The 26813-nt window shown below is 42.9% G+C and overlaps 7 protein-coding genes across 7 annotated transcripts; 3 read left to right on the top strand and 4 right to left on the bottom strand.

Annotated features, from left to right (window-relative positions):
• Positions 1-140: 140 nt before the first annotated feature.
• Positions 141-530, bottom strand: EAF02_006759 (uncharacterized protein; the record flags this gene model as incomplete). The annotated part of the gene is made up of 1 exon (XM_038902807.1): positions 141-530. The coding sequence occupies one exon, from the start codon at positions 528-530 to the stop codon at positions 141-143; it is 390 nt and encodes a 129-aa protein (XP_038757128.1).
• A 1784-nt stretch (positions 531-2314) lies between these two features.
• Positions 2315-4279, bottom strand: EAF02_006758 (uncharacterized protein; the record flags this gene model as incomplete). Its single annotated transcript, XM_038902806.1, has 3 exons — positions 2315-2718; positions 2863-3004; positions 3317-4279. 3 exons carry the CDS (start codon positions 4277-4279, stop codon positions 2315-2317), a joined length of 1509 nt encoding a protein of 502 aa, XP_038757127.1.
• Positions 4280-5093: 814 nt separating this feature from the next.
• EAF02_006757 (uncharacterized protein) lies at positions 5094-6721 on the bottom strand (the record flags this gene model as incomplete). Its single annotated transcript, XM_038902805.1, has 4 exons — positions 5094-5736; positions 5787-6162; positions 6211-6306; positions 6355-6721. 4 exons carry the CDS (start codon positions 6719-6721, stop codon positions 5094-5096), a joined length of 1482 nt encoding a protein of 493 aa, XP_038757126.1.
• A 2733-nt stretch (positions 6722-9454) lies between these two features.
• On the top strand, positions 9455-10820 carry EAF02_006756 (uncharacterized protein; the record flags this gene model as incomplete). The annotated part of the gene is made up of 2 exons (XM_038902804.1): positions 9455-9601; positions 10374-10820. The coding sequence occupies 2 exons, from the start codon at positions 9455-9457 to the stop codon at positions 10818-10820; spliced, it is 594 nt and encodes a 197-aa protein (XP_038757125.1).
• A 622-nt stretch (positions 10821-11442) lies between these two features.
• On the bottom strand, positions 11443-13746 carry EAF02_006755 (uncharacterized protein; the record flags this gene model as incomplete). The annotated part of the gene is made up of 1 exon (XM_038902803.1): positions 11443-13746. One exon carries the CDS (start codon positions 13744-13746, stop codon positions 11443-11445), a length of 2304 nt encoding a protein of 767 aa, XP_038757124.1.
• Positions 13747-22194: 8448 nt separating this feature from the next.
• EAF02_006754 (uncharacterized protein) lies at positions 22195-23203 on the top strand (the record flags this gene model as incomplete). The annotated part of the gene is made up of 5 exons (XM_038902802.1): positions 22195-22296; positions 22408-22437; positions 22669-22822; positions 22901-23040; positions 23141-23203. The coding sequence occupies 5 exons, from the start codon at positions 22195-22197 to the stop codon at positions 23201-23203; spliced, it is 489 nt and encodes a 162-aa protein (XP_038757123.1).
• Positions 23204-24842: 1639 nt separating this feature from the next.
• EAF02_006753 (uncharacterized protein) lies at positions 24843-26231 on the top strand (the record flags this gene model as incomplete). Its single annotated transcript, XM_038902801.1, has 1 exon — positions 24843-26231. The coding sequence occupies one exon, from the start codon at positions 24843-24845 to the stop codon at positions 26229-26231; it is 1389 nt and encodes a 462-aa protein (XP_038757122.1).
• Positions 26232-26813: the final 582 nt, after the last annotated feature.

Here is a 26813-nt window from a genome sequence, read left to right as displayed (position 1 = left end):
CCCGATCTCGAAGAGCACAACACGAATAATATACACATATTTGGCGTCGAACTGAGAATAAATTTGCCCCCTACACCGATTGTATCAGACATGAACCGATCATCCAAAACGAGATATGAGGATCAACAGAATTGTCATTCTTACCAGAAGAGATCTGTTCCAGATGCGCCAAGGAGAAAGGATACAAGAAGCCAGGCTAATTTATCGACTAATGAAAACTGTCGAACGACTGCGGGCTGCACGTCGGTACTGATTGTGTTATCAAGTGAGAAGAGAAAGGTTGATGATAAAATCGAAAGAACCACAAGAGGCCATCGAGCGCCAGTGACACTACTAGGTGGAAATGAAAGGAGGGGGGGATTCCCGTCGACGCTTTGAGTCTTTGAGGAACCATGGGAGCTATCAACGCCTTTGTTCTTTTCGGGCGTTGCACTCAGGATCTCTTCAGAGGTAGGTTCAGAAACCACAAAAAGATCCAGGGCAGGCGCCTTCTTCTGTTCTTCGAGATCAACATTCATTTCGCTGGCCATAATGAAGAATTCTGAAAGTCTCCAGAAGCGGATGTTTGCCAGTCTTGAAAGATGTCTTGAGGAAATATCAAGACTCGACTTGTACCGAGTTGTCACCATTCATATCGGTGGTGTCCGAATCACAACTACACATGCGATATGTCCCTGCCACATACATTCTAGAAATTCTATGAATGGAACATACATATGTGTTAAGATGGTCAACAAATAATCGTGAGGGTGATGGAAGTGGAGAGACTTCAACACTTGCCGAGTATATCTCCCGCCGTCTTGAAGAAAAGTAGATCCATGGCCATTCATGAATGCCTATAGATTCTCTCCGCAAGCAATTAATGTGCAGCATTCTCCACTTGGTATGTAGTTGTAAAGCTTTCAGTTTATACCGTTATGTTCGCACAGCACTTGCGCGGCGCAATCATTTTGGCCGAGTGGATTCGCCTTTCGGAGATTACCAACATCAAAACCAACATCCTGATATCCGAATATACCCGAGGCTAAATACTGTGCCATTGGTACTCGCTGATCGGATCATCAGCAACTAACTCAACGGTCCGGTGCGCGTTAGCAGCGATGTTCTGCAGCATCCATCACAGTAGCAATGGACTGTCAGTCATTCTTATTATGGAATGGATTCTCAAGTACCGTGTAGTTGTATTTTAAGGTAAAAATCGATTATAGTGGAGTATCGTACAGCCCTTCATGATCTTCTAAGTCTTTTCTCTTTACAACTTGCAGATTTATGACACGTTAGAGATTTTGCGCATGTCGTTCTACGATAGAATTTCAGGTTATTTTGGGTCAACACAGACCGCAGTCCGCGGGGAAGATATACAAGCTTAGGTGCCTAGCCACCTGAGTCAATTGTATTGTTAGCCACTCTGGTGCTTACCTAAGTGTATCCAAAGCAGTTGCTGTGGAGTTGCTGGAAGCTTAGACATGTCGTACATTGGGGCTGGCACTCTAACTGGTGTAAAGCCCCAAGACATGGGCATGTCTGTCACAGATCCCACTAGACCAAACCAGCAGAACTCTCGAGGCTTACGCTTGATCACTGGACCTACCTCTGGCTACGATGTAATTTTTCCTTTTCAAACTATAAAAGCTAAATATAATCAAGGGACTCATAGCACGAACCTTGAATTTTTCGATTGGGTTATTGAGGTAAGCGAAGCGCTCACTGTGTTAGATGCGCAGCGGATATCTATTAATATGATTAGGTCTCGAGTATCATATGGTATAAGCCAACTGCTACTGATCTTAAACCCTCAAAGATACAAAGAAATCTCTGCCTTACTATATTGAATACCTGTATACTCAGATGCTATAGCTTGACACGACCGAATATCCTGCTCAAACTACTTCATGAGTCTTACCCAGAAGCTGCGGAAAATAACAAAAAGCTGATATTTCTTAGCATTAATGTCACAGATAGTCAAAGTTGGGGCGGAGACGCTGAAATTGAAGGTATATTAAGTTTCTATCTTTGCAAAATATTCCACTCATGCACCTTGAATATGTAAGATAGTATCACCGAGATTCCTCTTTTAGTAGTGCGCTGCTTCAAGTGAAGCTAGTGCAAGTTTCGCAACAGATACGGACGTCCTAGTGTTGAGAAGTGATTGGTATTTCACGCTCAAAATTTGCACAGCTAGATTGGTCGGAGGATTGAGATTGGAAAAACGACAGCACCTTCAACTTCTTGGTGATCAGTTGCTAATATTGTGAATCAGTCGGCTACAAATGGGGAGTTAAAGATAACTGGGAAGCAAACTTGAAGGCAACATTCAATGAAAACTTTTCCACGATGAAGTCTCGTTCAGAACCCACCACTCACGCTCCACGACATCATCATTCCTTATCTTGCCATCCTTCATCTCACGCTCCGCCAATTTCCCTCTCATGATCTCTACCGCTCTTTCCCCCTCCCCAATCTCATCATATCCACATATCGTCTCCGCTATCCCCCTCACTTTCTCCCCTATAAGCGAAAGATTATCAGAAATAACAGGATCTTCCATATCAAGCATCCGACCATAATAGTTAGCAGTAGACACGGCGGTTGTCGCGCGCGGCTGTCGGATTTGTGTGTATGCTGTGAAGAGGGCGCGTAGATTTGAGCTGGCACCGGAAGAGTGAGAGGTGGTGGGGAGGTGCGAGAGAAGCTTTGTGAGGATGTATACGTCTTCGACTAGGTGGGGGTGGGGTTAGTATTTGTTTTTGTAGGTTAGGATGGATATAGATAGTGTGGCTTTTGGAAGATTAATGATTGAGGATACACAACGTTGGGGAGAGTATAAGAACATTAGCTGGGAGACAAAAAAAGGAAACTTACTACCAAGACCAGCGCCTTGTCCAAAATGAGGAGCGGTGGTGTGAGCAGCGTCGCCGATGAGAAGGATGGGTAGAGTGGGATGGTGAAAGGTCGGAGCGGGGGGATGGTAGAATGTTGCCCAGTAGGAGGGAGATTTGATGAGCTATGAATGGAATGTTAGTAGTTTTTTTATCAGAACATAGATTTGGGGTAAAAGGGAAATAAAATTGGGGAAGTGAGATCCTGTGAAATGGGAACTAATATCGAGTTTGAGATGTATGAGATCGGGTAGAGGTGGAGATAACATCACCATCGAGAGATATATAAAGGGTCGAGGTAGTTTGATGAATCGAATGTAGCCGAAAAATACAACGGCTATGGGTGAAATCCACAAAACAAAAATCGTAAGGAAGATAAACAGAAAAAAACACATCTCAAATAAGCAAATAAAAGAATTCAACCACCATCCACTTACCCTCATAATCCCCTCCACATCATCCCCCCACCTCCCATCCAAATAATCTCTCTCCAGCTCCTCCCCCACATTCTCCCTCACCCAACCCCCCTCCCAATCCCCCTCCCAACCCCCCTCCTCCCGATTCGCAAACGCAACAATATTCATACTCTTCCCTCCCTCCACCGGAAACGAAACCACATGTCCCCCATGTCCCAAATAGAACATCCTCTGACCCGCTTTCTCTCCTATCCTCGCTCTCGCTTCTTCCATCGGTATTAATCCTCTATATGCTATTTTCCCCGTAAACCGTGCTTTGAGCGCTTCGGCATTGCAAGTCGGTGTGATTACTATATCCCGACAGAGAGATTTGACGCCATCGGCGCCGATTACTAGGTCGGCTGTTGAAGTTGTACTGTCTTGGAATTGTAAGGTTACTTTAGAATTTGGATGATCGGAAATAGAATGTAAATCAGAAGCAGATGATACAATCCCAGTCAAACGCTTCCCAAACCGAACATCGCACGAAGAAGGAAGAAGTTTGATCAGAATATCCATTAAAGATCGTCGATGCGCGGTACTCTGACCCTCTCTCCCCTCTTTCATGCGTACCTGTGCGATTCGCTTTCCTTCCCATTTCTCATCGGCTATTCCTTGTGAATTTCCGACTTTATCACCGACTACAAAGTCCCACCATACGTCGTCTTCGCCCCAGTTCGCAATCGCTTTGTAATTTTCCCAGAATTCGGGATGGAGAAGTTTCATAATTCGGTGACCGCTAGCGCCGAATCCAATACCGGCGCCGATTTCGGAATAGTGTTGGTGCGATTCGTAGATGGTGTAGTGGAGGTGAGAACGCTGGTGCAGTGGGAGGGCGGAAATAGAAAGTGCGAGGCTGAGGCCTGTTAGTCCGGCGCCGATTATAGCGATTTGAAGAGGCTCGCTTGGTTCGAGGGTCGGCGGAACCGTGGTAGAGCTTTCCATGATTTTGGAAATAGGAATTGCAGCTGGGGATGGGATTTTGATTTTGGATATGAATTATGAAAGAAAAAAGGAAGAGAAAATGAGACGTGGAAGTTGTAATGTTTAGTATACGGGGCTCAAACGCTGATAAGGTGATGAGCTAAAAGCTGGTGACGTGCTAGAAAGAGGTAGGTGAACTAGACACTGATTACTGAATATGGATCACACTCGCGTACCAGCACACACTCCGCAGATTTGTCAACTCAGACAACGATTGAAAATAATTTCATGGTGATCAAAAAACATGGTAGCTGAGTGATATTATATAGAATTAGACACAAAGATACACACACTAGAAGCGCCACTGCAACACAAGCTCGTAGAGATAGAACGCTAAAATGCGTGTTTCAAATCTTCGTGATGGCAACCGAGAAAGAACGAATGAGCTTTGGAAACAGTTCCGACGGTTACATTGCATTGAGTACGTCGAGTAACCTCGGAAGTAAATACGAAACCGTAAATCTCAAGGGTCTAGCAACTTCCGAAGTACAGTGAAATTTATGTGGGACGTAGAAATTCCACAGATCGAGCTCAAAGAAAAGTATCTGACTAATAGATTGTCCTTCAATAACGCCTTGTGCTACCTAGGTACCTGAAGGTGAAAAAATGATGTGTTGAGGCGCTCCCACTACTAAGCGAAGAATTCCTTCCATGAATGTTTGCGAGTCGGGAACTTTCTCAAAGACTTCGACTCTAAAAAACCCTTCCACCGTGTAACTTTTATGATATCACCTGATACTTCAGTACAGTTGATGACCTTACACCAATTAAGCAATCAATAAGTATATCTGAAAGAAGGGTGCATATCCCCGAGCGTGTCGACATCCTCTCTCTCCAACAAATAATCCCTTTTACCAGCTGCTCTAGCCCTATTCTCCATCCACAAAAAGAATGCATAGATAATCAAGAGAACCGCAGCACAACAAGTCATCCACACAATGGTTGTATATCCCAAGACGAAAGATGGTGCCTTAGTACTTGCAAAGCAAAGGGTTGACGCTAGACCCCCCAGATTCCCAATGCTGACCTGAATTGCTATCGCGATTCCCGTCTTGTACGTTCCAGCAACGTTGTTTGGTAGAATTGTCCATATTATTGGTACAGCAATGTAGATTCCACAAGCCAGAAGATACACCGCTCCATATCTGGTATGCGCATTGACACGATCTTCATTAAGTAAGACTATCGCACCAGCTATGATCGTAACGTATCCAAAAAGAGCGAATCCTGTACGATGTTTGAAATGATCAGATAAGAATGAAGCTACCAATGAAGATACTGCCGCTGCAACAAAAACCGGAATACAGAGAACCTGTACGTGACGAGGATCCTGATGAGCAGAAATGCCAGAAACAATAGTTGGTGTAAATATTCCGACGCTAGCAGACGTCATGAATGTGAATGCGAGAATTATGCCACTAAGATTGATTAGTTTAAAACTTTCTGGGAAGTTGGGTGGATTGTTTACGCTACATATATCTTCCAGTCTTTTAAAACCTTAATGAGTCTGTGTATGTCCAACTTCTCGCCCTTCGGTTCAACAACTCCTCCTTGCTTGATTGCATCAGCGAGCAAAGCCTTTTCATCATCGGACATCCATTTTGCCTGATGCGGCCAAGTTGGCATGAATGGGTAAGCAACAACTGCCACTGCAACAGTAATACACCCTTCGATGATGAAGATCCATCTCCAGCCATTATACCCATTGGAAGTATTGATACCAGCAATAGCAAATGCAAGTAGTCCAGCAAATGCGGTTCCAAGGGCATTGCCAACCATCAACATACTTAATCTCCATTGCATTTCATACCGAGGATAATATTGACTCAGGATAAAGACACTTCCTACAATTGTGTTAGTGTTTTCGCTAAACGAACGGTTGTCGAAAATACCTGGTATGAGTCCTGTTTCGAGTAACCCCACAAAGAAACGCATGGCATAGAACCCCGCAAGATTTGTGACAAGTCCCTCTCCAATAGCTACGACTCCTATATGATGTTAGTTATGCCGAGGAAAGATTGGGAAGAGACTGCAACCTAGAAGGAAGGTTTCGCCAGTAATAACTATTTGTGGTGTGCTAGCTTTTAGTAATGCATTACACGGAATGTCGAAGACAATAAAACAAATGACGACGATGAGGAGAGCCATGTTGAAATCGTTCCCTTGCATTTGAAGATCCTCCTGAATTCCGAAGATGTTTGCGCTTCCGACGTTGCCTCGATCAACGACAGCGACTACCCAAAGAGTAAATAAAGCTGGCAAAACATGAAGATCAATTTTCCAGATCAATTTTCGATATTCTTCTGAAGAAAGCGGTATGGGAGTCGGTGAGGTTGGAGAGCATAATTCAAAAACTCCTTGGTTCACATTATCCCCATTGGTTAGTTCCGATGCCTTCTCCATTATCATATGTTTTCGCTATTCCGTGAAGGATTCGCAAATACTTTTTGAAAATTAATATCGAAACGAAGGTCAAAAAACAAGAAGGATAGAGTAAGTGCTAGGTGGATTTGCAGGATAAATGAATTGGAAATCGCAGAGTTTGGGGAGTAGTTAGGTACTTGAACGGATAAAACTTGTCAGTCCTCAACAAAATAAGCTGTGACCTGCTTGCTATCAATTGTATCGAGTGGGTAGAGGTTTTATTGAGATCGAAATCGCGTACAAGTCAGAAATTCAAGCCATTGTAACCTCTACTTGAAGCTGTCAAAATTGTGAAATTCCACGCAGAAGTCTTGTGTGAATTGAAAAATTGAAAGTAGAGATTCTTTTAAAATACTCAAGATTCTGCATCCCAAGTATAGTTCGCGATCCCGTTTTGAGTATAGTCAAAAGTATTAACTTCTTTCGATAGCATACCTTCACTGGAAGGAATCTCCCCATATATCTGCATGTCATAATCTCACCGTCATTGAAACTTATCGAAAGATATGTATATTTCTATTCAAAAATGAGCGATTGTGTAGATAGTCTCATCACCCATTATAGATATGAGATGGTGATCAAGGATTAGATGATTCTTGGAACAGAAAGTACCAGAGCATATCAGCGGGAAATGCGGCTGCTGTTTCACCGGAAGTTCGAATCTGAGCTGTTGTCCCTCTCGCACGAAACAGTATTCAACCGTGTTTACAGTTTGTCTGGAACTCAACAAAGTTTGAGCTTGGAAAAAAGTTGTTGGATGCGATACAGAAATAAATGATCGAAGTGGTTGTCTGATGAAAGCTTCGCTCTAACATCATTCCATACCAAACTTCCGAGGGTCGTCGCTGTATGTCCAAGGATTATTCAAGTGATAGATCGGATCGTCACTTTAGTACAGATTTCGCACAATATACTTTGCCAACATGTGAAACATTACCTACCCTCGAGCTACCGATCAATAGCTTTGACGTCAATCTATCTTTTGCGGAAGTTTTTGTAGGTGGTTGAATATATTTTTTGTAGGTGTGAGATTAGCTTTTGAATTAGGCTTGTTTTTTCACTAAGTAGTGCCAAGGTGTGTGTCTAGTTAGCGAGTATAAAGCTTCTAGATCTCGGCGACGACAACACACGTTCAACCGCGAATTTGGTCACAGAACACAACAACTCTCTTGACGAACAATCCGACATGCTGATACAAACCCATCCGAACTCCTGATATGTAATACATTATCTTCCTTTCCTCATAGAATCGCTGAGAATATAGATCTCGCACTAGACAACAAGTCAAGTCATGCAAGTAAGTCTATTGCTGGAATTCTTACAATCGCCCAATGAATGTCACGAAACGGGATATTCATAATCACCAATATTTCTCTCACTCTCATCTTTGAATTTCTCATTTTCTTCGAACTATATGAGTGGATACCTTCCAATTCTCAAGAAGAATTGGAAAGAAAGACATGTCTGCCCAAATGATCGGTCCATAATCATCGATCGTTCTGATAAATTCCACAAATTGTTCAAACACCAATATTCACGCTTCATACTTCGTACTTCCACAAGACTTAATTACCTACCTACATAAAGCAAGATTCCTGTTTGCCTAGTTTCGCAACGAAAGAAGTCACGATAGCCTCAAGGACAAATTATACAACTCCAAAAAGCACAATGAGCTACGATTCAGGAGTTTAAGGGTCATGAAGTATCATCCATCCCAACTTGGGCCTGCTCGTGAAAATCTAGCAAGAGGACTTTTTCATCTGCAAAGTCACATTCATGATACCTTTTCAAAATCACATTCCCAACACTTCTTCAAGAACTTAGGTACTCACACCTCTCCCCCTTTCATTTCCTACAATATGATTCATCTACCAACCTCCTCAATCTCCAACAAATCCAAATCCCCAATGCCAGGTAACCTTAACAAAATATCCAAACCATTCAAGTTCAGCTCAGTTCAGCGTGACTAGCCACCACAATACAACACACCATTGTCGTATATCATCATCAATACCATCCAATCCCGCTTTCCACAGCAAACAGCACCATGAAAGACGAAAAAGAAAGTAGATACCTATAGAGATTCCGATTGCTCTTGTAGATATTCCACATACAGTTATTTAGATATGTATATCTGAGTAATTAGAACTAGGTAGGTATGTATACAGATTTCTCAAATTTCCGCAGAAATCTCCGCAGAAATCGCAGACTACACACTCCTTCCCATCTTCCATCCTCAGTTCATCCTCAGTTCATCCTCAGTTCATCCTCAGTTCATCCTCAGTTCATCCTCAGTTCATCCTCAGTTCATCAGCCCGAAACCCAATCCTCAAGAACCCATCCTCAAGAATTCATCCCCAATAATCCACTAACCATCCATCAACCATCCATCAACCATCACCCAAACACATTCATCCCAATACACAATCTAATCACACCACACCACACAACAACACAACATACTACAATTCCAACCCAATCATCCTCACTATTCATTCTAAAAACTTACCCAGTAACAGATAATACCTAGATAATACCTAGATAATACCTCCAGCTAGATAAAATATAATCCTATCTAAATAAAAAATCATTATAACAAATAGGAGATCCCCACGACCCGATATCACCATAAGACTCCTGGAGATATCTACTCTAGTATCCCGAGGTCTTCAAAACGAAATCCCTCCCTCTTGGAGAATTATTTTAGTATCCATGGATGACTATGACTATGACTATGACGATGACGATGACGATGATGATGATGATGATGATGATGATGATGATGATGGTGATGATGATGATGATGATGATGATGATGATGATGATGATGATGATGATGATGATGATGATATTCTTATAGTAAGTACATCCATCTGTGTCTTTCAGATAGTTTATTTATCAAACAGTCTATCTATCAGTCTATCTATCAAATCCACACCATCCACACCATCCACACAATCCAAATACCTCTCTCTCCCATCTCCCATCTCCTCCCATCTCCTAATCTCCTATCTCCTATCCTCCCATCTCCCATCTCCTCCCATTCATCTCCTCTCCACTTCCTCCAATATCAATATCAATATCAATATCCATTATGAACCCATCTACCACCTACCACACCATCTATCCATATTACATCCAGCACCCAACCATCCATCACCCAACCATCTCACCAACTACTCGCTCCTCTCTCGCACACACAATGAGAATTTTTTTTTTGATAGGCATATAATATAAGGTGTATGGAATTTAATTTCATTCATTCATTCATTCTTGACCTATCCATCTACCTAGGTACTATTCACAGATCCACTATTCACATAACTATCCATTTAACTTTTCACTTCATCACCTAGGTATCTACCTACTCAATGTTCCTTTGAACATCAATCCATCACTCCCCTCAATCACTCATCCATCCACATACCAAAAATATATCCATCTATCCATCCTTCTCTCGCATTCTCATTCTCATTCTTATTTTATATCTTCAACAATCTGATCCAATCCACATGAAAAGCCAACCCAACCCAACCCTTACATCTCATATCTCATATCTCATATCTCATATCGCATATCTCATATCTCATATCTCATATCTCATATCTCATATCTCATCTCTCATCTCTAGCATCCTCTCCTTCCCCTTCCTCAAACCCTCTCAAACTCAACCTCTCAAACGCAACCTCTCAAACTCACCTCTCAAACTCAACCTCTTCAACTCAACCTCTCAAACTCAACTCTCAACTCAACCTCTCAAACTCAACCTCTCAAACTCAACCTCTCAAACTCAACCTCTCAAACTCAACCTCTCAAACTCAACCTCCCAAACCCAACCCTCAACCTCCAATCCCCCCAAAACAGAATCAAAATCAAAATCAAAAACTCTCAAAAACTCTCAAAAACAAAAACAAAACTCAATACTCAATACTCAAAACTCAAAAAAACCACACCATATCTTCCCAACCCCGGGTATATATGCAAAGCCAAAGCCAAACCAAACCAAACCAAACCATGCAACATGCAACATGCAATCCCAATCCACTCCAATGAAGAACCCCCCGAAAAGCAAGAATGAACTAAAAAATGCAAATGAAAATACCACTCCAATGCCTTGAGATATAGATAAACGGTACTATAAACATGGAAAGATCCAACGTATGACTCTAGAAGATAATAAAAGAAACAAAGCAAGAAAAAGGGAAAAAACATAATATCACCACATCACCTCGCTCACTGAACATCCAACCACGAACATCACAAATTCACTCACACCATCCCATAAAGCGTCAAAACATAACATAACATGAATTCGTCTTGCAAAACAATATCGATCACCAGTTATTCGAATTGTAAGCCACTGACTGAGTAATCCAGATAACGTTGAAGGTAAATGTTTGTTGAATATTCATTCCTATTTACAAAATAAAGTGTTTGTGTATAAAATAATCGGGATTTCGCATCCAGTTCCAGTCAAAAATCATCCATGGAAGTTACAAGCGAAGCCGTCTCGTCGTCGTTTTTTCGATCGATCGATCACGGGTTCCCGATAGGCTTTCTTCCAATTCCTCTCAAACTCCAGAAGAAGGGGGTATATCTCATCTAAAATAAAACACTCTTCTACCAGAGAGAGGAAAGAGAAAGCCTGACAGTTCAAGAATAGAAAATAGTTATAATGTGCTTTTTTTTCCGCAATAGATTTATGCAGAAAGCATGTATGGGTCATTAGTACCCGTCTTGCCAGCCATGAGTAATCCCAATTCACGCATACGTTCAGCTCCCTTGCCAGGTTGAGGTCTACGCTCTGGTTGAGCTTTACGTGCACGATTGGCGCAATGCTTTTGATAAAACTTCTCCTTTCGTCTTTGTCGCTTTTGCTCAAGACCTTTGACAATGTCGATTGCTCCTCGTAATGGTCCATCACCATCATCCTTTGCTGCGATCTCATTGGCTGCAGCAATGCGATTAGCAGTATATTGACGACAGAAGGCATTTGGTGTACGAGGAAGAGACTTGGTGTGAGTCAATCCTGGTCTAGATCCTAAGGGTGCGAACTTGATTGGCCTACTTCCGCTTCCTGAAGGTGATCCAGGAGGAGAGTGGATTGCACGTGCTGGTGGTGGAGATCGTAAATGTTTTGGAGATTCATTGCCAAACAACTTGCGGGGAGGAGGTGATTGAAGACGTTTCTTGGGTGGTGGAGATCGGAGACGCTGCTTGGGAGGTGGAGAGCGAAGGCGTTGTTTTGGTGGTGGAGAATGTAATCTTCTTGGAGAGTGACCAGGAGATTTACGAGATCTTGAACGACGACGTTCCGAGTCAGAATCTTCAAACTTTCCTTGCATCCAAACATGTTCGTCACTCTCGATTGTCTTTGCGGCATCGTCTTCCTCATCTTCTTCATCCTCGGGATCAGAGGTTGGGAAAGATGGATCAATGTCTTGAGGAGTGGCGATGTGCTTGGCATATTTTCTGGCTGTCATGCAAGAGACGTAAGCATCTTCAAGAGGACGATCCTCATCAAGTGTTCCACAAACAAAGTCGGTACTATCAGGGAGATCTGGAGTTCCTGGGCGGATCTTGATGCTGTGAGTCTTCTTTGGTCTTCGCTTTCCTCTCGACAACTCTCTTATAGGAGCTTCACCATTAAGGGATTCGATGGATGATGCTGATGCAGTACGGTTTGCAGAGGCACGATAAGTGCTGATTTCAGTATTGATGATTGGGAAACGAGCTTGTTCCAATCTGCCAGGTGTCCAGAAATTAAAATCACCTTCGGTATCGTCTTCGTCATCGGAATCAGCGAAACCCGCTTCGTTATCGGTCTCATTTCCGTCTGTGAAATCCTCATCAGAGTAAACACGATCAGTCTCATCATCCTCATCATCTTCCTCATCCGAGCCATCTTCGTTATCGGAGTCGTTTCCATCATCAAATTCCTCGTCGTCATCTTCCTCCAAAGCTTCTTCCTCTGCTTCTGACCCAAGTCTGCGGATCTCAATCTCTTTGGCAAGGGTATCGCTGATAGTGATTCGGGCCTTGGGGACTTCTTCATCTTTGCGGATCCAGTCATCCTCTTCTAGACCTTCACTGCAGAATTCGTGGAATCGGGCAGCTTCAGATTGTAGATCCTTTTCACCGGCAATGACATACCTTGGCTTACATCTAATTGCAACAGGACTCTGAGATGCACGTCTTACAGTACCCGTGGATTCGCGATGAGGACGAAGGGAAGATGTAGGGGTTGGTCTAGGTTTTCTAGAAGTAGATGGTGATCGACTCGAAACGCGTCTTCGTGCTGGTGGGGTATCTGCCAGAGCGAGTTTCGAATAAGATGTTTTCTCGGTGATTTCAACCTTCTCTGCCGGCTTTTCCGCGTGCTTTTCTGTGGGCTTGGAAGGACAAGCAAATTTAATGGTACATTTGCGTCTCAAAGCTTCGACAATAGGAGCTGCGGGTTCAAGAGGCCTCGCGACGGCAATCGCCGTTGGCTTGGGAGCGGGGTCCTTCTGCGCACCACAAGCGAAACTAATACAACGTTTCTTTGGAGCGGCCACGAGGGGTACCACTGGTGCTGCTTTCGGTGAAACGTGGAGTATTTCCGCGTGGACTGCGATGATTGGATCGGCCACTTCATGAGATACGACTGGAGCAGGTGGAGGATATGCCGATTTCCGGCCCATTGAATAGTATGATGTATTTGGGAATGGTGGGCTAGGTGTATTTGTGCGAGCAGGACTTGTAAAGCCCCCATCGCTGGTAAGCTCGGCGGTAGATGCGAGACTGGCTGTACTCATCAAGGATCGTCGGCGCATTAGGTCGGTGGTGATATGTATTTCGGATTTTTGTATCTCGGGTTCTGTGATGTGTAAACCTCTTGTGATCAGGGACTCGGCGCGATCAGTTTTAGGACAAATGGGAGCTTTGGTGAATTCCTTGGCCTGTAGTTCAGGAGGTTCATCGACATCTGCAGGTATTATTTCTTCGTCGCCAGTTGTCGACATATTTGAAGTGGACGTCGCTTGTGGACGCCAAGTTAAAATATCTTGCCCCTCCATGGTAAAAATGGGATCGTGATTGGGCTTTGATGTGAATGTATAATTAAGTAGGTAATATAAGTAGGATCGAGTGTTGGAATATGGTCCTTTGGGAAAGGGTCGTTATATGTAAATCGGAAAGTGGTTTCCGAGGTGGTTGCAAGACCTCGAATTGAAGAAAAAAGGTCGCGGTTTGTGGTTGAAGATGGTGAAATTGGAATGAAGTGAAACAATCGAGTACTCTTTAGAAGCCTCGGTGTATTGGAAATTGGTAATGAATCAAAAAGGTAGAGGAACTCAAGTATCTTTCCCGATCAAAAGACAAAGGTCAAGGAGGACCGTTGAATTAAAGCGTCCCTGAGGGACCGTATTGCTATAATTGTGGAAAAAACATTGTATTCAAATCCAGTTATTATTCCAGGTTACTGCGACGAAAGCAATAAAAGGAAAGGCAAGCAACGACGTGTCTTCTCTTCCTCGACGGAAGGAAGGATTGAATTTTGTTGTTGTTGTTTTTGTTGGTGGAAGAGAAGAGAGTGGTGGTGGTGGTGGTGGTAGTAATATGGGGATGAAGTTGGTTTCCACCTAAAGTATTTTGATCGATGGTTCGTAAACAGACCTCTGCTTTGGTGGATATGGAAGACAAAAGGTATCAAAGTATCAAGGACCAAGTATCCAAGGATGGAAAGAGGTGAAGGAGGTGAAGGTTAAGGTTGATTGTTGTTTTGAAATTGTTGGAGATTTATTGGGGGGAAGGCTGTGGTATTATAAAATGACGTTCAAATAAGGGCTGAAAGATCAACTTTTTCAGGGTTGGTCTTTCACACAAATTGAATCAAAAGTTTTTTATTTGATTTGATTTTGATCCGTGTACTTGATTTGATTTTGATCCGTGTACTTGATTTGATTTTAGGCCGTGTAATGAAATAATCAAAATAATCAAATGATAAAAGATGAATAAGACTGAGTAACGTTCCTTGATGTGGATAAGAAAACAAACACAGCCTTATTTTTGTCTCGGGTTTGGTGTTGTTTTGCCACTACCTCGATTTCCCCAAAGAAGTATTCAAGGTCAAACAAGAAATGAGAATCAAGAAATAAGAATCAAGAAATAAGAATCAAGAATATGAGACTTGATATCATGAGAGGCTCTTCTTTCTCCTGGGAGTCCTGGGAGTGTCTTAATAAGAGAGAAGAGAGGGAGATCTTGTTGGTTGGTGATTATGCGAATATGTATGTGAGTGTGTGAATGTGTGAATGTGCAAATATGCAAATGGATGAAAAAAGATAGGACGTGCGAAGTAGTGGATGGGTGGTGGGTGGATGGTGGGTGAGTGGTGGGTGAGTGGTGGGTGAGTGAGTGGGTTTTATTAGTGGATTATAAGAGATGATATAGGAATAAAGTAGATTTGGAGGTACCTAGGTATGTATACGGAGGACCTGGTAAATCACGAGAAAGAGAGAGAGAGGTATGGATTGAAAGACGAGGAGAGTAAGAGAGAAAGAGAGTTAAAGAGTAATGAAGAACAAGAGAATACTAAGGAAATACTAGATGAGTATTATAATATCATTACTGAATAAATAAAGTGTAAATTGAGATACAATCTGATCTGGAATGGATTAGCGCATTGAATAGCGGTTTTCCTTTTTTCTTTTTTCTTTCCTTTCTTTCTTCTCTCTCAAAGAAAAAAGAGTTGAGATTCGGAGAATGAGTGGGTTGATCTTTGGGTTTGGGTGGTAATCCCTAGTATTATTATTATCATCGTACTTCTTATTATTACCTACCTAGCACAGCTACATTTACCGTTGGCGGGTTACGGGTTACGGCTTGCGGCTTGCGGCTTGTAACTTCAATCTTTTGTACTAATATTTTGTTGAGTGGGGGTTCTTTTACTCTTGATTGTGAATGAGTGGTGAATACAGTAGAACTGGTCTATAACTCGCTCGCTTTAAATTTACTCTTTTCTCCTTTGCTCTTGATCTTGTTCTTGATCTAACTTGACTTGCCCTGCTTCGGTAGTTCTTAGAAGGCCATGCATTTAACTTGGTGGCTATCGACCATGGAAAAGCTTGTCCGTCCATCGTCCAGAGGATAGAGTAACCCATTCAAATTATATCATCATCACATCCGTCCTCCCTATACCAGTCCTAGTCCCAGTCCCAGGACCGCTATCCATTCAACATCGAAAAAGGAGATGTCGTTGTCGAAGGGGTCAAAGTGTCTCAAGGCATACAGAGTTCAGCGTGCACCTGTATGAGATGAAATCAGATGAGTCTGGAACTTCCATGGTTCAGATCGATAAACTATCACTTTGACCATGACTGGAACTTTATTACCATCGCGCCATTCTCTCGTCCTTCCATTCTTCTTCCATCGAAGGTCTAGGATTTCCTGAGTGATACCTCGGGACTGTCAATATCGGAGAACGTGTCTTGAAGAATACTTAGACACATACTCCGTACATGCAAATTTACACATGTAGATACATACATACACATATCGTTTACAATACAGTACAGTATAGTACAGCACAGTACACTCACTCACTCACTCACTCATACCATGCCACGCATTGTGGTTGTATCTATCCTATGTGCTATGGTACTATGTATATGTACTCTGTACTCTGGACCTACCTACCTAGGTACTTGCTATCATATCATATCATAAACACCAATGACAGCTGCACATCTATCATATTCTCCCCCCTTCCCCAAAGAAAGATCCCGCGTTCTGTATCCTTCCTCCTTCTATCTTTAACAACCTTACATCCATCTAACTTCCCATGGTCGATTTTGGTGGTGCAGTTCAGCAGCGGTTGTTGTTGTTCAAATCGAAAAGTGGATCTGTTCATAATATCTTCCATCCAGTAGTCAGCCCATGAAATTAGAGCATCGACTCCGTAGCACATCGTATGTACGTATTACTAGGTACAAATTACTATATTACCTACTCCTCCGTACAGTAGTCCTTCCAGCTTGCTGACATGTCTCGAGCTTGCTTGCTTGCTTGATTGTGAATGCCATGCCTCTAATGGATTGATATACATTTTCCCGCTCAAGGCAGTAAAAATGCCAACCGCTCCACGAGCAAATGGGTAAAGGATCTCAAACATTCCCGAGCAAAATCATCAAAACTCGTCGTATTCTCACACCTAGAGGTTTACGTGACGACCTAAGGTTTTCAATAACTTGTGATAGTGAGGTATCAGCCAAGCAAAAGCCCATCTTACTGCACGCCCGTTGATCCAACCGTCCGTACAGGATACAGGAAAGATGTACCTACATCATGTAACTAAATCCCAGAAAAGAATCAAGAGAACAAAAGAATAACCAATAAACCAGTAAATCAATAAATCAATCAACAAATGAAAATGTCCGGCAAGCAATAAACTGGAAATGAGGATTGAACATAAACATGAAATTTCCCACCCGCTCTTGGGGGGGCATTTTTCATTAGGGGACGGCCTGAATTCGGAGAGATTGAAATGATTTTTCGTCAACCAATCCAATCCCCCCCCTGAATTTTTTTTTATTTATTTATTTATATTAATTAACGTCGCTTTTTGGACCTCCCTAAGGGTATTTAGACGTGCTAAGATAGGAAACTATTTGAGCGGCGTGATCGTCGCGACTCTCCCCCCCCTGAAGAATTTCACGATATATAATTTGACGATTCCGTTGATTTGGCTCGTTCGTTACAACCCACCACCAGTCAGTTCCGTTTACCACTTTTATTATTGGATCATCTTCAATTCTCGTCTTCCCCAAATCGGTCTATCCGATGAATAATTTTCTTTATTTACGGAGTAAGTCGGTTACCCTACTTTCGGGCCACCCCTGTTTTGGGCCACTTTTCGATCACTTTTCACACCAAAAATGGAATTTCTAACTTTTTTATTTATGGATAGAATACATTGAAAATTTATATATATATAATTCAGATCATTTTGAATTTATTCTGAAATTTTTAGATTTTTAGGATTTTTCTGTATTGAGATCTAGAGCTTTAAAATATCGATTTTTTAATTTGTATGGGAATCACATACAAATTTGAAAATTTTATAAAATCTTTAATTACTTTCTAATAAAAATTGCTAAAAATAAATTATAAAATTTTATTATAAATTTATAGTATATTTTATTTAAAGGATTCAGAAAAAATAGAAAATTTCTTATAAATAAATATTTAAAGGGGTATCTTCAAAATGATAGGGATTATTTATACTATTCTAAACTCACTGTATATTATATCTCTATATCTATTGATTTTTTTGATTTTTTTTTTGAATTTCTATATAGATTTGAACTCAAAACTTTCAAAAAGATATATAGTTTTCTTTTAATAGTTGTTGTTAAAAAGTTATTAAAGATTTTATAAAATTTTCAAATTTGTATGTGATTCTCATATAAATTAAAAAAATCGATATTTTAAAGCTCTAGATCTCAATACAGAAAAATCCTAAAAATCTAAAAATTTCAGAATAAGCTTAAATCGATCTAAATTATATATATATAAATTTTTATCAAATTATATTATATATTGATAGAGATATTAATAGGCCTAAAAAGTGATTTTTGGTGTGAAAGGGTGGCCCAAAACCCTGGTGGCCCGAAAGTAGGGTAACCGACTTACTTCAAGTCATCACATAACAACATAACATAACAACACAGCATAACAATATGTACGGAGTATATGACATAAACAACCTTGGAAGTGTTCAATCAAATTCTTCCTCTCCTTTTCTTTGTTCTCTGATTAGGAGCTGGGTGTCACATTCAAACTTATTCCGCATTCCCATTTCCCATGACTTGAAATGACAGGAAATGACACTTACTCATCAATCCAATCACTCATTTGCATCCATCCTGTGATTCCTCCTCTTTGCCCTTCTGTCCGCCATGCAATCATCTATCTACGCTTGATTGTTCAATTCACAATCACGTTCACAATCCTTGTTGGAGTCTACCCCAAATCAACAATTGAGTCTTCCCGCCCCTATCTCTAATATAAATCACAGCTTGACCAATTGCATATAATCTATCGTGAGATAAATCTATAAACTTATCATATCATCAAATTACAACACCAGCAACCGCGCAAAATCGAAATAATAAGAAACGAAAAGCACCATAGTGGATTCGTGCACCTCTTGGCGCGCAGGCAAAAAGTCCACCTTACGGCAGGACTTCCGTCTAATCACGCTCCAAACTGACATAAATCCGCGGGCAGTGCAGGGATCCATCCATTCATGGTGTCCCTTGCGGGGACCATGCTCTTTGCTTTCGTGTGAAACGCGAACCTACCACGCCTACCAGCCTCCTCCATCCAACATCTCTCCTCGACTTCTTTGTTGCGAACGTGGGGGTTGTGGATTCGGATTCTTCATCTGATCAGTGATGATACACTAGCACTCTATGGTTTTAACCAAACCTTGCCTTGCACTTTTACTTGGAAATCGTTTCAAAGTGCTCGTCATATTCCGCATTGAGGTACGAAGGGTCTATAAGAAACGTGCTGGCAAAAAGTATATCTTGCATCGCGCAAGGCAAGTCATGTCACACACAGTCATCTTTGTCATTTAATGGAATCCTGGATCCGATCAGATAGATGCGCTCGGGATACCTTCACCTGGCAAAAATCCCCACCTTACCGTCAGGTTTATTGGGATCAAAGGGATTGGAACGGTCCTCACACTGACGACATCTTCGTTTCCGTAATACCAAATGGCATACCTGGTAAGTAATCAAAGTATCAATCGTGGGTGCCGGAGTAATACCCCTCAATCGGATGAGGAGAATGAACCAATGAGAATCCTGTCATGTAAGTTGCAACTAGGATTTGACCGCTGGATTTCCATAAATTACCCCACATTCGACGAAAGGGTTTACCCCCTCCTGAAAGAGCGAAGGCTTTGAAGTAACAGAAACGTGTCCGGATTTCTATATCTTCCATTCATAAAGCCAAAGAACAATTGGATGAAAGGGAGGGAGATGTAATACTCGGACGATAGCTGGTGAGCCTACCCTGCATTGACAAGCAAACAGCTTTTTGATCCGTGGTTCACTGTTCGCTTCCGGGAAGTTTAAGCAAAGGATTAGTAGGATAGCTTGGAATAGGGTGCCAAAAGCTATCTGTGCAACCCTCTCCTACATACGCGATGATATTACTTTCATCTATTATCTTCTCACCGCTGTAAAAATCGGCAATTGGGTGTTGGCATAACATTGATCAAACATCTTGGCGTTTGTGCAGTGTGCTGGCTCACCTCTTGAGTGGCGATCAAGTGATGAAAATTTGATATATGGAAACTGAAGAAAAAGAAGGAAGCTGAGTAAGTAGGCTCTTACTGTACACCTTCTAGATCATCTGACAGTTCATCATACTTCTCACTTGTGTTTCTACCAACTGTGCCCAAACATCCACCGGTTTCATCGTCAGCATCGACATCTGATCCAAAATTATACATACCTACATACATACCTACCTACATACATACCTACCTACATACATAGAGAGAACGTCCGGAGTACACCGCTGCCTACCCCTTCACATCCTTTCGCTTGACTTGCCTCTGCGTTTTTAGGGGTTAGAACTTAGATCTCATCTCATACCCAACAACCTAAATTCACCGCCCTACGAATCCTGCAAACACAAGGCCAAAAATAGGTCAAATCACGATCGCATCTGAATCAAAATCCATCAAAATGCCTTTCAAAAAACGCAGTGAGAGGGTGTGGCATGCTCATCTGACAAACCGTGCCATGCCCTTCTTCCAGCAGAAATTACAACATCTATGGCGATACGATCTTCATGTTCGTAAGTTAATATCCTGTGATGATCCGTTTTATGTCTCTCAAGTAGGTAGTCGGTAAATGAAATTTCGCCGTGAAGAAACAGTTTTTCTCTCGAATAAATTGAGTTTCGGACTCTTGGGGGCCTTGGTGAAACCGATTCAAGGGACGAATATCCAGATTGTAAATGCCTTGGTGATTCAACGGTGGGCATGGGCAGTGCATTGGCATAAAAATCTTATGTCGTGCCACACCCGCTGAGAAGCTTGGCTTGTTTGCTTAGGTATCTCGATATGGATGTGTAGATTTGGGTGGAAAAATCGTCGCAAATGAATCAATGATCCCGTCTATCACATTTCACAGGGAGGGAGGTATTGAGTTCGTCATTTTGATTCAATTTTACTCTGGGCAGTACAGTACAGTATCAATCCAGATCGCGAGAATAAATCTTAACACGGTGTAAAAAGTAATACAACACTCTGTAATGTAATTCGTATGTAATATGTAATACTCAGTAAAGATGTAAAGATACTCTCATCCACACAGATCTACACATTCCATTCCCTCCTCCGGGTGCTTCATCCGATCGGGTTATTAACGGGGAACTACCCCCATTTAAAATTTTTGGGGAGGAATGGATATTCTGTATTTGAGCATTTTGATTTGATTTGTTCTTTGGCATCTTTGATGGGATCTTTGATGGGGGGAGGTTCAAGGTTCATTGATCCAACTAACCTGGAAGCTTCATTCATTCATTCATGAGTTTGCATTTGCATTTGTATTTGCATTGAGACTAGCCTCGTATATGAGGGATTAATTTTGACCAGTGGAATGTTCAGGGATGGATGGGTGATGTGGTTTTTTGCATGTGTACAGAGTAGGAAGGAAGTATAGTGTATAGTGTATAACTGGAGTGCGAAGTAGTACCTACTGCATTGGATAGGTAGGTGGTGAAGTGGCTTGATATTTGAAGGTGCGTCCGTATTTCCGCACTTCGGTGCGAAATGTTGGTGGCTTGGGGTGGATGGGGGAGTGTTTGGAGATTTCGTTCCGTGCTTGCTTGCTTGCTTGGTGGATGGATGGACGGTGGACCTGGGCCTGGGTGTATAGTACTTGCTTGGGGTTTGGGTTGAACTTTGGTACTGGGGTGTTGAAAGTTGAACCTGGGAATGCAATGCCTACCTAGGTACTTTGAGGGTAGCGAGCGAGAATGGATGGATGGATGGATGTTTGGTTAGTAAGCGGATGAGTATCATATTGCACGTGATGTACGTAAGATGGAATGATGATGATGATGATGATGATGATGATGATGATAAAAACTCGTGATCTACAGCACGTGAGTGCACATCAGAGCTCGAAATTAATTCTCGCTCATTCCAATAATGAGAAGCTTCTCAGAATCAATCAAGAAATCCATCTAATCATCTATCATATCCCCACCCCAAAATTCCCACTTCCAAAAAGTCCCCAACACGTGACTCTCAATCAAAGCTAAAGAAAATAAGTTAGCGAAAGGCATCCCGACATCCACCAGCAAGCTCCCGCCGCAATCACCCCCCCCCTCGTAGAATACCCACGTCACGCCTTCAATTGATACACTCGACCCGTCCATCAATCATGAACTCTATGCGTTTTGCTCGCGCCGCTCTGCGGGTTCGTCCTACGGCTTTGAAAACTCCTGTTTTGCGCAGAGGGTATGCTGAGGCTGTTGCGGAGAAGGTCGGGAATTCCCGTTTCTGGTTTTTTTTTGTTTGGTTGGGGGAGGGAGGATGGGGATGGGGATGGGTTTTTTGTGAAGTTTTTTGTGCTGACTTGGCGTGGTGTCTGTAGATTAAGTTGAGCTTGGCTTTGCCTCATCAGGTATGTTGGGATTTTTGTTTGTTTTGTTTGTGGTTGGAGGAGGAGGGGGAGGGGGGAGGGGGATGGTTGGTTGACGGGGTGCTGGATGAGATTGGATGGGATGGGATGGATGAGATTGGATGGGATGGGATGGGATGAGGGGAGATGAGGAGAGGAGGACGTGATTTCTGCGGATAGATGGATTGGCAGATGGGCCTATAGGAAGAGATTGGCTAACACATAAATCTGCAGTCTGTTTACAGATCCCAAGATGTCGTCCAAGTCAACATCCCCGCCGAATCCGGTGAAATGGGTATCCTCGCCAACCACGTCCCATCGATCGAACAATTGAAGCCAGGTCTCGTTGAGGTTATTGAGGAGAGTGGTGGAAGCAAGCAATTCTTCCGTACGTCATACGACAATCATCCTGGAGATATTTACAACTTGAGAGAGAACATGAAAGGCTAATGGGGCATTGAAACAGTTTCCGGAGGATTCGCAGTCGTTCAACCAAACTCTTCATTAAGCATCAACGCAGTCGAGGGATTCCCATTGGAGGATTTCAGCGCAGATGCAGTTAGGTCACAAATTGCTGAGGCTCAGAAGATGTTGGAGGAAGTGGAAGTGAGCAAGATATCGCTGAGGCTAGATTGAGTTGGAGGTGAGTTTTTGATCTTCAGATCTTGGATGTGGATATGAGATTGGGACTAATACTAACATATAGGTTTTGGAGACCTTGCACAGCACACCTCAAGTAGAGAAATTACTCTACCTTGGTGATGGTTAGATGATAGAGACCTGCACAATGTACATCAGTGAACTATTTTTTATTGCGTTGTGTGAAACGAATACCATAAGCTTGTTCAATTGATAAGCCTGGTCAATTTTATACCCTCATCACCAATTTTGATTTGTATTTTTTGCTATATGTTGATGGGTTCAATGATTATGGGAAAATGAACATGTAAATTTGATGATAAGCCATAAATGCTGACCATGGCTACTGACGGTTGGTTGTTCTTGCCTTTCGGCCGTTGTGTTCCTCCCAACGAGATTTGTTTGTTTCAACTTAAGTACTCGATCTTTATCTCCATGTTCATTTGTACCTCCATCTTTATTTTCCTATTAGGGTTATCCTCTTTCTTGCTTCACACCACTCATCAGTCGCATTGCCTGGCATTCATTCGTTACAGTCATCTTTACATTTCAGCATTAGTCCCGAATTCAATGTATCCTAGAAACCTTCCCTTGCCATGAACTATCCTGGCGACCCGCTGCAGCTCTCAATCCACACGCCGATTCTGCGGGCTTCCAAATCATCCATGCCTCGTGATCAACCCCCCTCTCGCAATCTTCCCATCAACGCGGGAACCGTCGCGTCACGTATCCTCTCCCTCCAAAAGCTCGCGGGCACCCCGAAAAATAAATCGCCCCCGAAACCTCCTTCCCGCTTCCCACCCACCCGAGCGTCGTCGAACGGTAGACGCGAGCGCAGCACTAATTCACCTCGGCGATCGCGTTCCCCGCTGCGGATTCGTCCCACGTGGGAGAGCAGACGTGAAAATTCTCGCTCGAGCTTTGGACGTCGCGCGACGAATCTTTTGGGAATCCGGCGTCGAGAAATTCCGCAGCCCGTGAACAGTTGCAGGCGGGGACGAGTCATTCGTTTTTGGGGTTGAGGATTCCGAGGGGAATTGTGAGGTGGGGTTTTGCGAGAGAGGGGAAGGGGGGTAGGTCGAAGGGGGGAGGGGGGTGGGGATGGTGGTTTCTTCGTTGAGGGGGTTGTTGAGGGAAGATGTGATGGGTGGGGGATGGGGTCCTGTTGTTGATACTTTGAAGATGTCGAGGATGGATTTGGGGAGGAGGATTGATGGCCATGAAGTAGATTTGGATAGGGGCGCTCAGAATTTGGGGGGCAATTTACGGCTCCACGCAAGCACCGTCTACTGCTCAATTAAGTTATGGACAGAACCGGACATTGAATCCTCCTCGTCAAAAGGAGAAGACGCGGCAAGATGAAACGTCTAATTCTGAGGTTTCTATGCGTACAACGTCTACACTTCGGCGGCAGAGTGTTCGAGATTTGTTTGATAAACATGTATTGAAAGACCACCTGGACTCGCATCATCCGAAGTGGGGAGGGAAGAAACCAATAAACCTCAGAGACATCGCGTCTGTCATCTTTGCATTTGGATTCATGATAAGAATGAAAACACCTGTTGGAATGTGGTCATCGATTATGCAAAGCTTGTGACAGACTTCTGACATTTCAAATGGAGGCAAAGATGCAAGTTTTGATTACAATCGAGTGTTCCTGTTGATCGGAAAGAAGCATCGAAACCAGTACATTATGTAACGACACCTCGGCCATCAAAAGGCCAATTTTAAAGCAATCTTTGTCGAAACCTCTGCCGATTCCAATACAAATGAGAAAGAAGGAGGTCGCTCCGACGGAGCCTTTTCCGCCATTCTATTCTGAGAAAGCTCCACCACAAAGCTTGAAACCTGGACCTGGGTTAGATTCAACCAATTATGGACCATCAAAATCGTGTCCTGGTATTTACAAATCCGAGCGCTCCCAAAATCTCTCAGCTCAATCTGAAGAAGCCTCTCAAGAAAGCTCCATACTTTCCACACCAAATTCTTCCTGTCAGTATGTCACCAACAAACATAGATCTGAGTCAGGATTGTTGGAAACGCACGACTGCAGATGCGAAAGCTGTCAACAAGTCAATCATAGGAGTTTCGTCTGCCGACATTCTACTTCTCAATCACTTGCCCGAAGTGAGGATATTATAGCTATGGATGGTCGGTATGCAGCTAATAGTATCAATGATGAAAACATCTATCGCTCGCATTCTTATCCCGACTCCTCTAAAACTTCACAGCTCTCTATGAGATTATATCGATTATTGAATGGACAAGTACACCGAGTAATGCAAGTCAGCCATGAATCGGACCATGTAGAAATCCCACGGACGTCGATGAGGCCAGATCCATTTTTGAATAATACAATCCGTCGGACTACACAATCTACCCATAGAGTGAACTGCAGAAGCCGCACAGAAAACACACAGGGGTCAGAAAGCGCATGTCGTATGTTCAATGGGTCGACCTATCAACCTGTACAACCCAGTTTCACAATGGATAATATGGAAAAGTCGAAACTCCTAGATAACTATTATCCATTTCTCAATGATTCGAAACATGGAAAACGTTCGTCGAGATATGGATCGGATTATGTAGAATGTCGTGGGTATCCTAGGACTGGTCATGGGCATTGCGATCGCAGTCCTGTTAGTTCGGGTATCTTAGGGGATTGCCAACACTGTCTTGATGATTGTGAGTGTTCTGCGTGCCAGAGCACAATTCACAGTGTTCGATGCTGCACAAATGGAGTTCATAAACCCATGATACATCTTCATCGCAGTCCAGCAAAGGTTTCCCTAAATGATGCGTTCAATTCGAATCATGGACATCCCGGCTCAACGCGGGAACGGAAATCCTATATCTTATCTCGCTCGCAGACTTATGATCGTTCCACGGTCCATAAATATGATAGTGTTTCGGAATGGTTGGGGAGTCCGGATGAGCCTTCGCCACCTCGAAGATTTGATACTCCGACTAATACGCCTTCGAAGACTCTTCATCTTCCGAAGAATAGTTCGTCTTTTGCTGTTAAAGAAGCTAGGGATTCGTTGTTGATGGCTCGAACTCCTTCCCCTTGGACTTCATCATCGATTATCCTGAAAGATATAGCACCGCTAATGAAGGAAACTTCAAGAAAGCTTCAGAAAATTCTTGCTCGAAAATAATCGTAAACTCAAATAGGCCATCCTCAAGTGATGGTACGAGAGATAAATCCGTAGTACCCGCAAGATCAAACCCTCGTTTTCCTACCAACTCTTCTCCAGGGTACTTTTCATCTAATCCTTGGCGAGATAAAGAAGAGGTTAATTTTTCCAAAAAACATCTTGATTGGAAACATGTGTTGAAACCTCCACTGCAGAAAGTCGCTAGACGTTCATCGGATTGCGCAACCTCGGATATTTGTGGACAAGCGGGTTGGGCGGATCGGAGACGCGAGAGCGAGGAATCGATTTCGCGGAGGGTGAGGAAGGAGAGGTTGAAGCGGGAAGAGGTGAGGAGTAAGGTTCAGAGGTGGGAGGATAGGAGGTCGCAGAGTAGGAGGGTGGGGGATAGTTGGGGGTGGTGGTGGTGGTGGTGGTGGTGGTGGTGTTAGTGCTAGTGCTGGGGCGAGTGACATGGTAACACCGGTTAGTGCGGGGGGGTATTTTGATGCGCAGATGAGGTGGTTGTCGAGTGGGAGTGAGAGGGGGAGGGGGAATGGTTTGAAAGGGGTTATGGGGTCGATTGTGGAGGAGGAGGGGGATGGG

Source organism: Botrytis sinoallii (assembly GCF_014898435.1).
Source record: "Botrytis sinoallii strain Bc 23 chromosome Unknown BSIN_011, whole genome shotgun sequence".
In the NCBI taxonomy this organism is placed as follows: domain Eukaryota; kingdom Fungi; phylum Ascomycota; class Leotiomycetes; order Helotiales; family Sclerotiniaceae; genus Botrytis; species Botrytis sinoallii.
The sequence above is the reverse complement of the archived record's forward strand: the minus strand, read 5'-3'. Positions and strand labels throughout refer to the sequence as shown.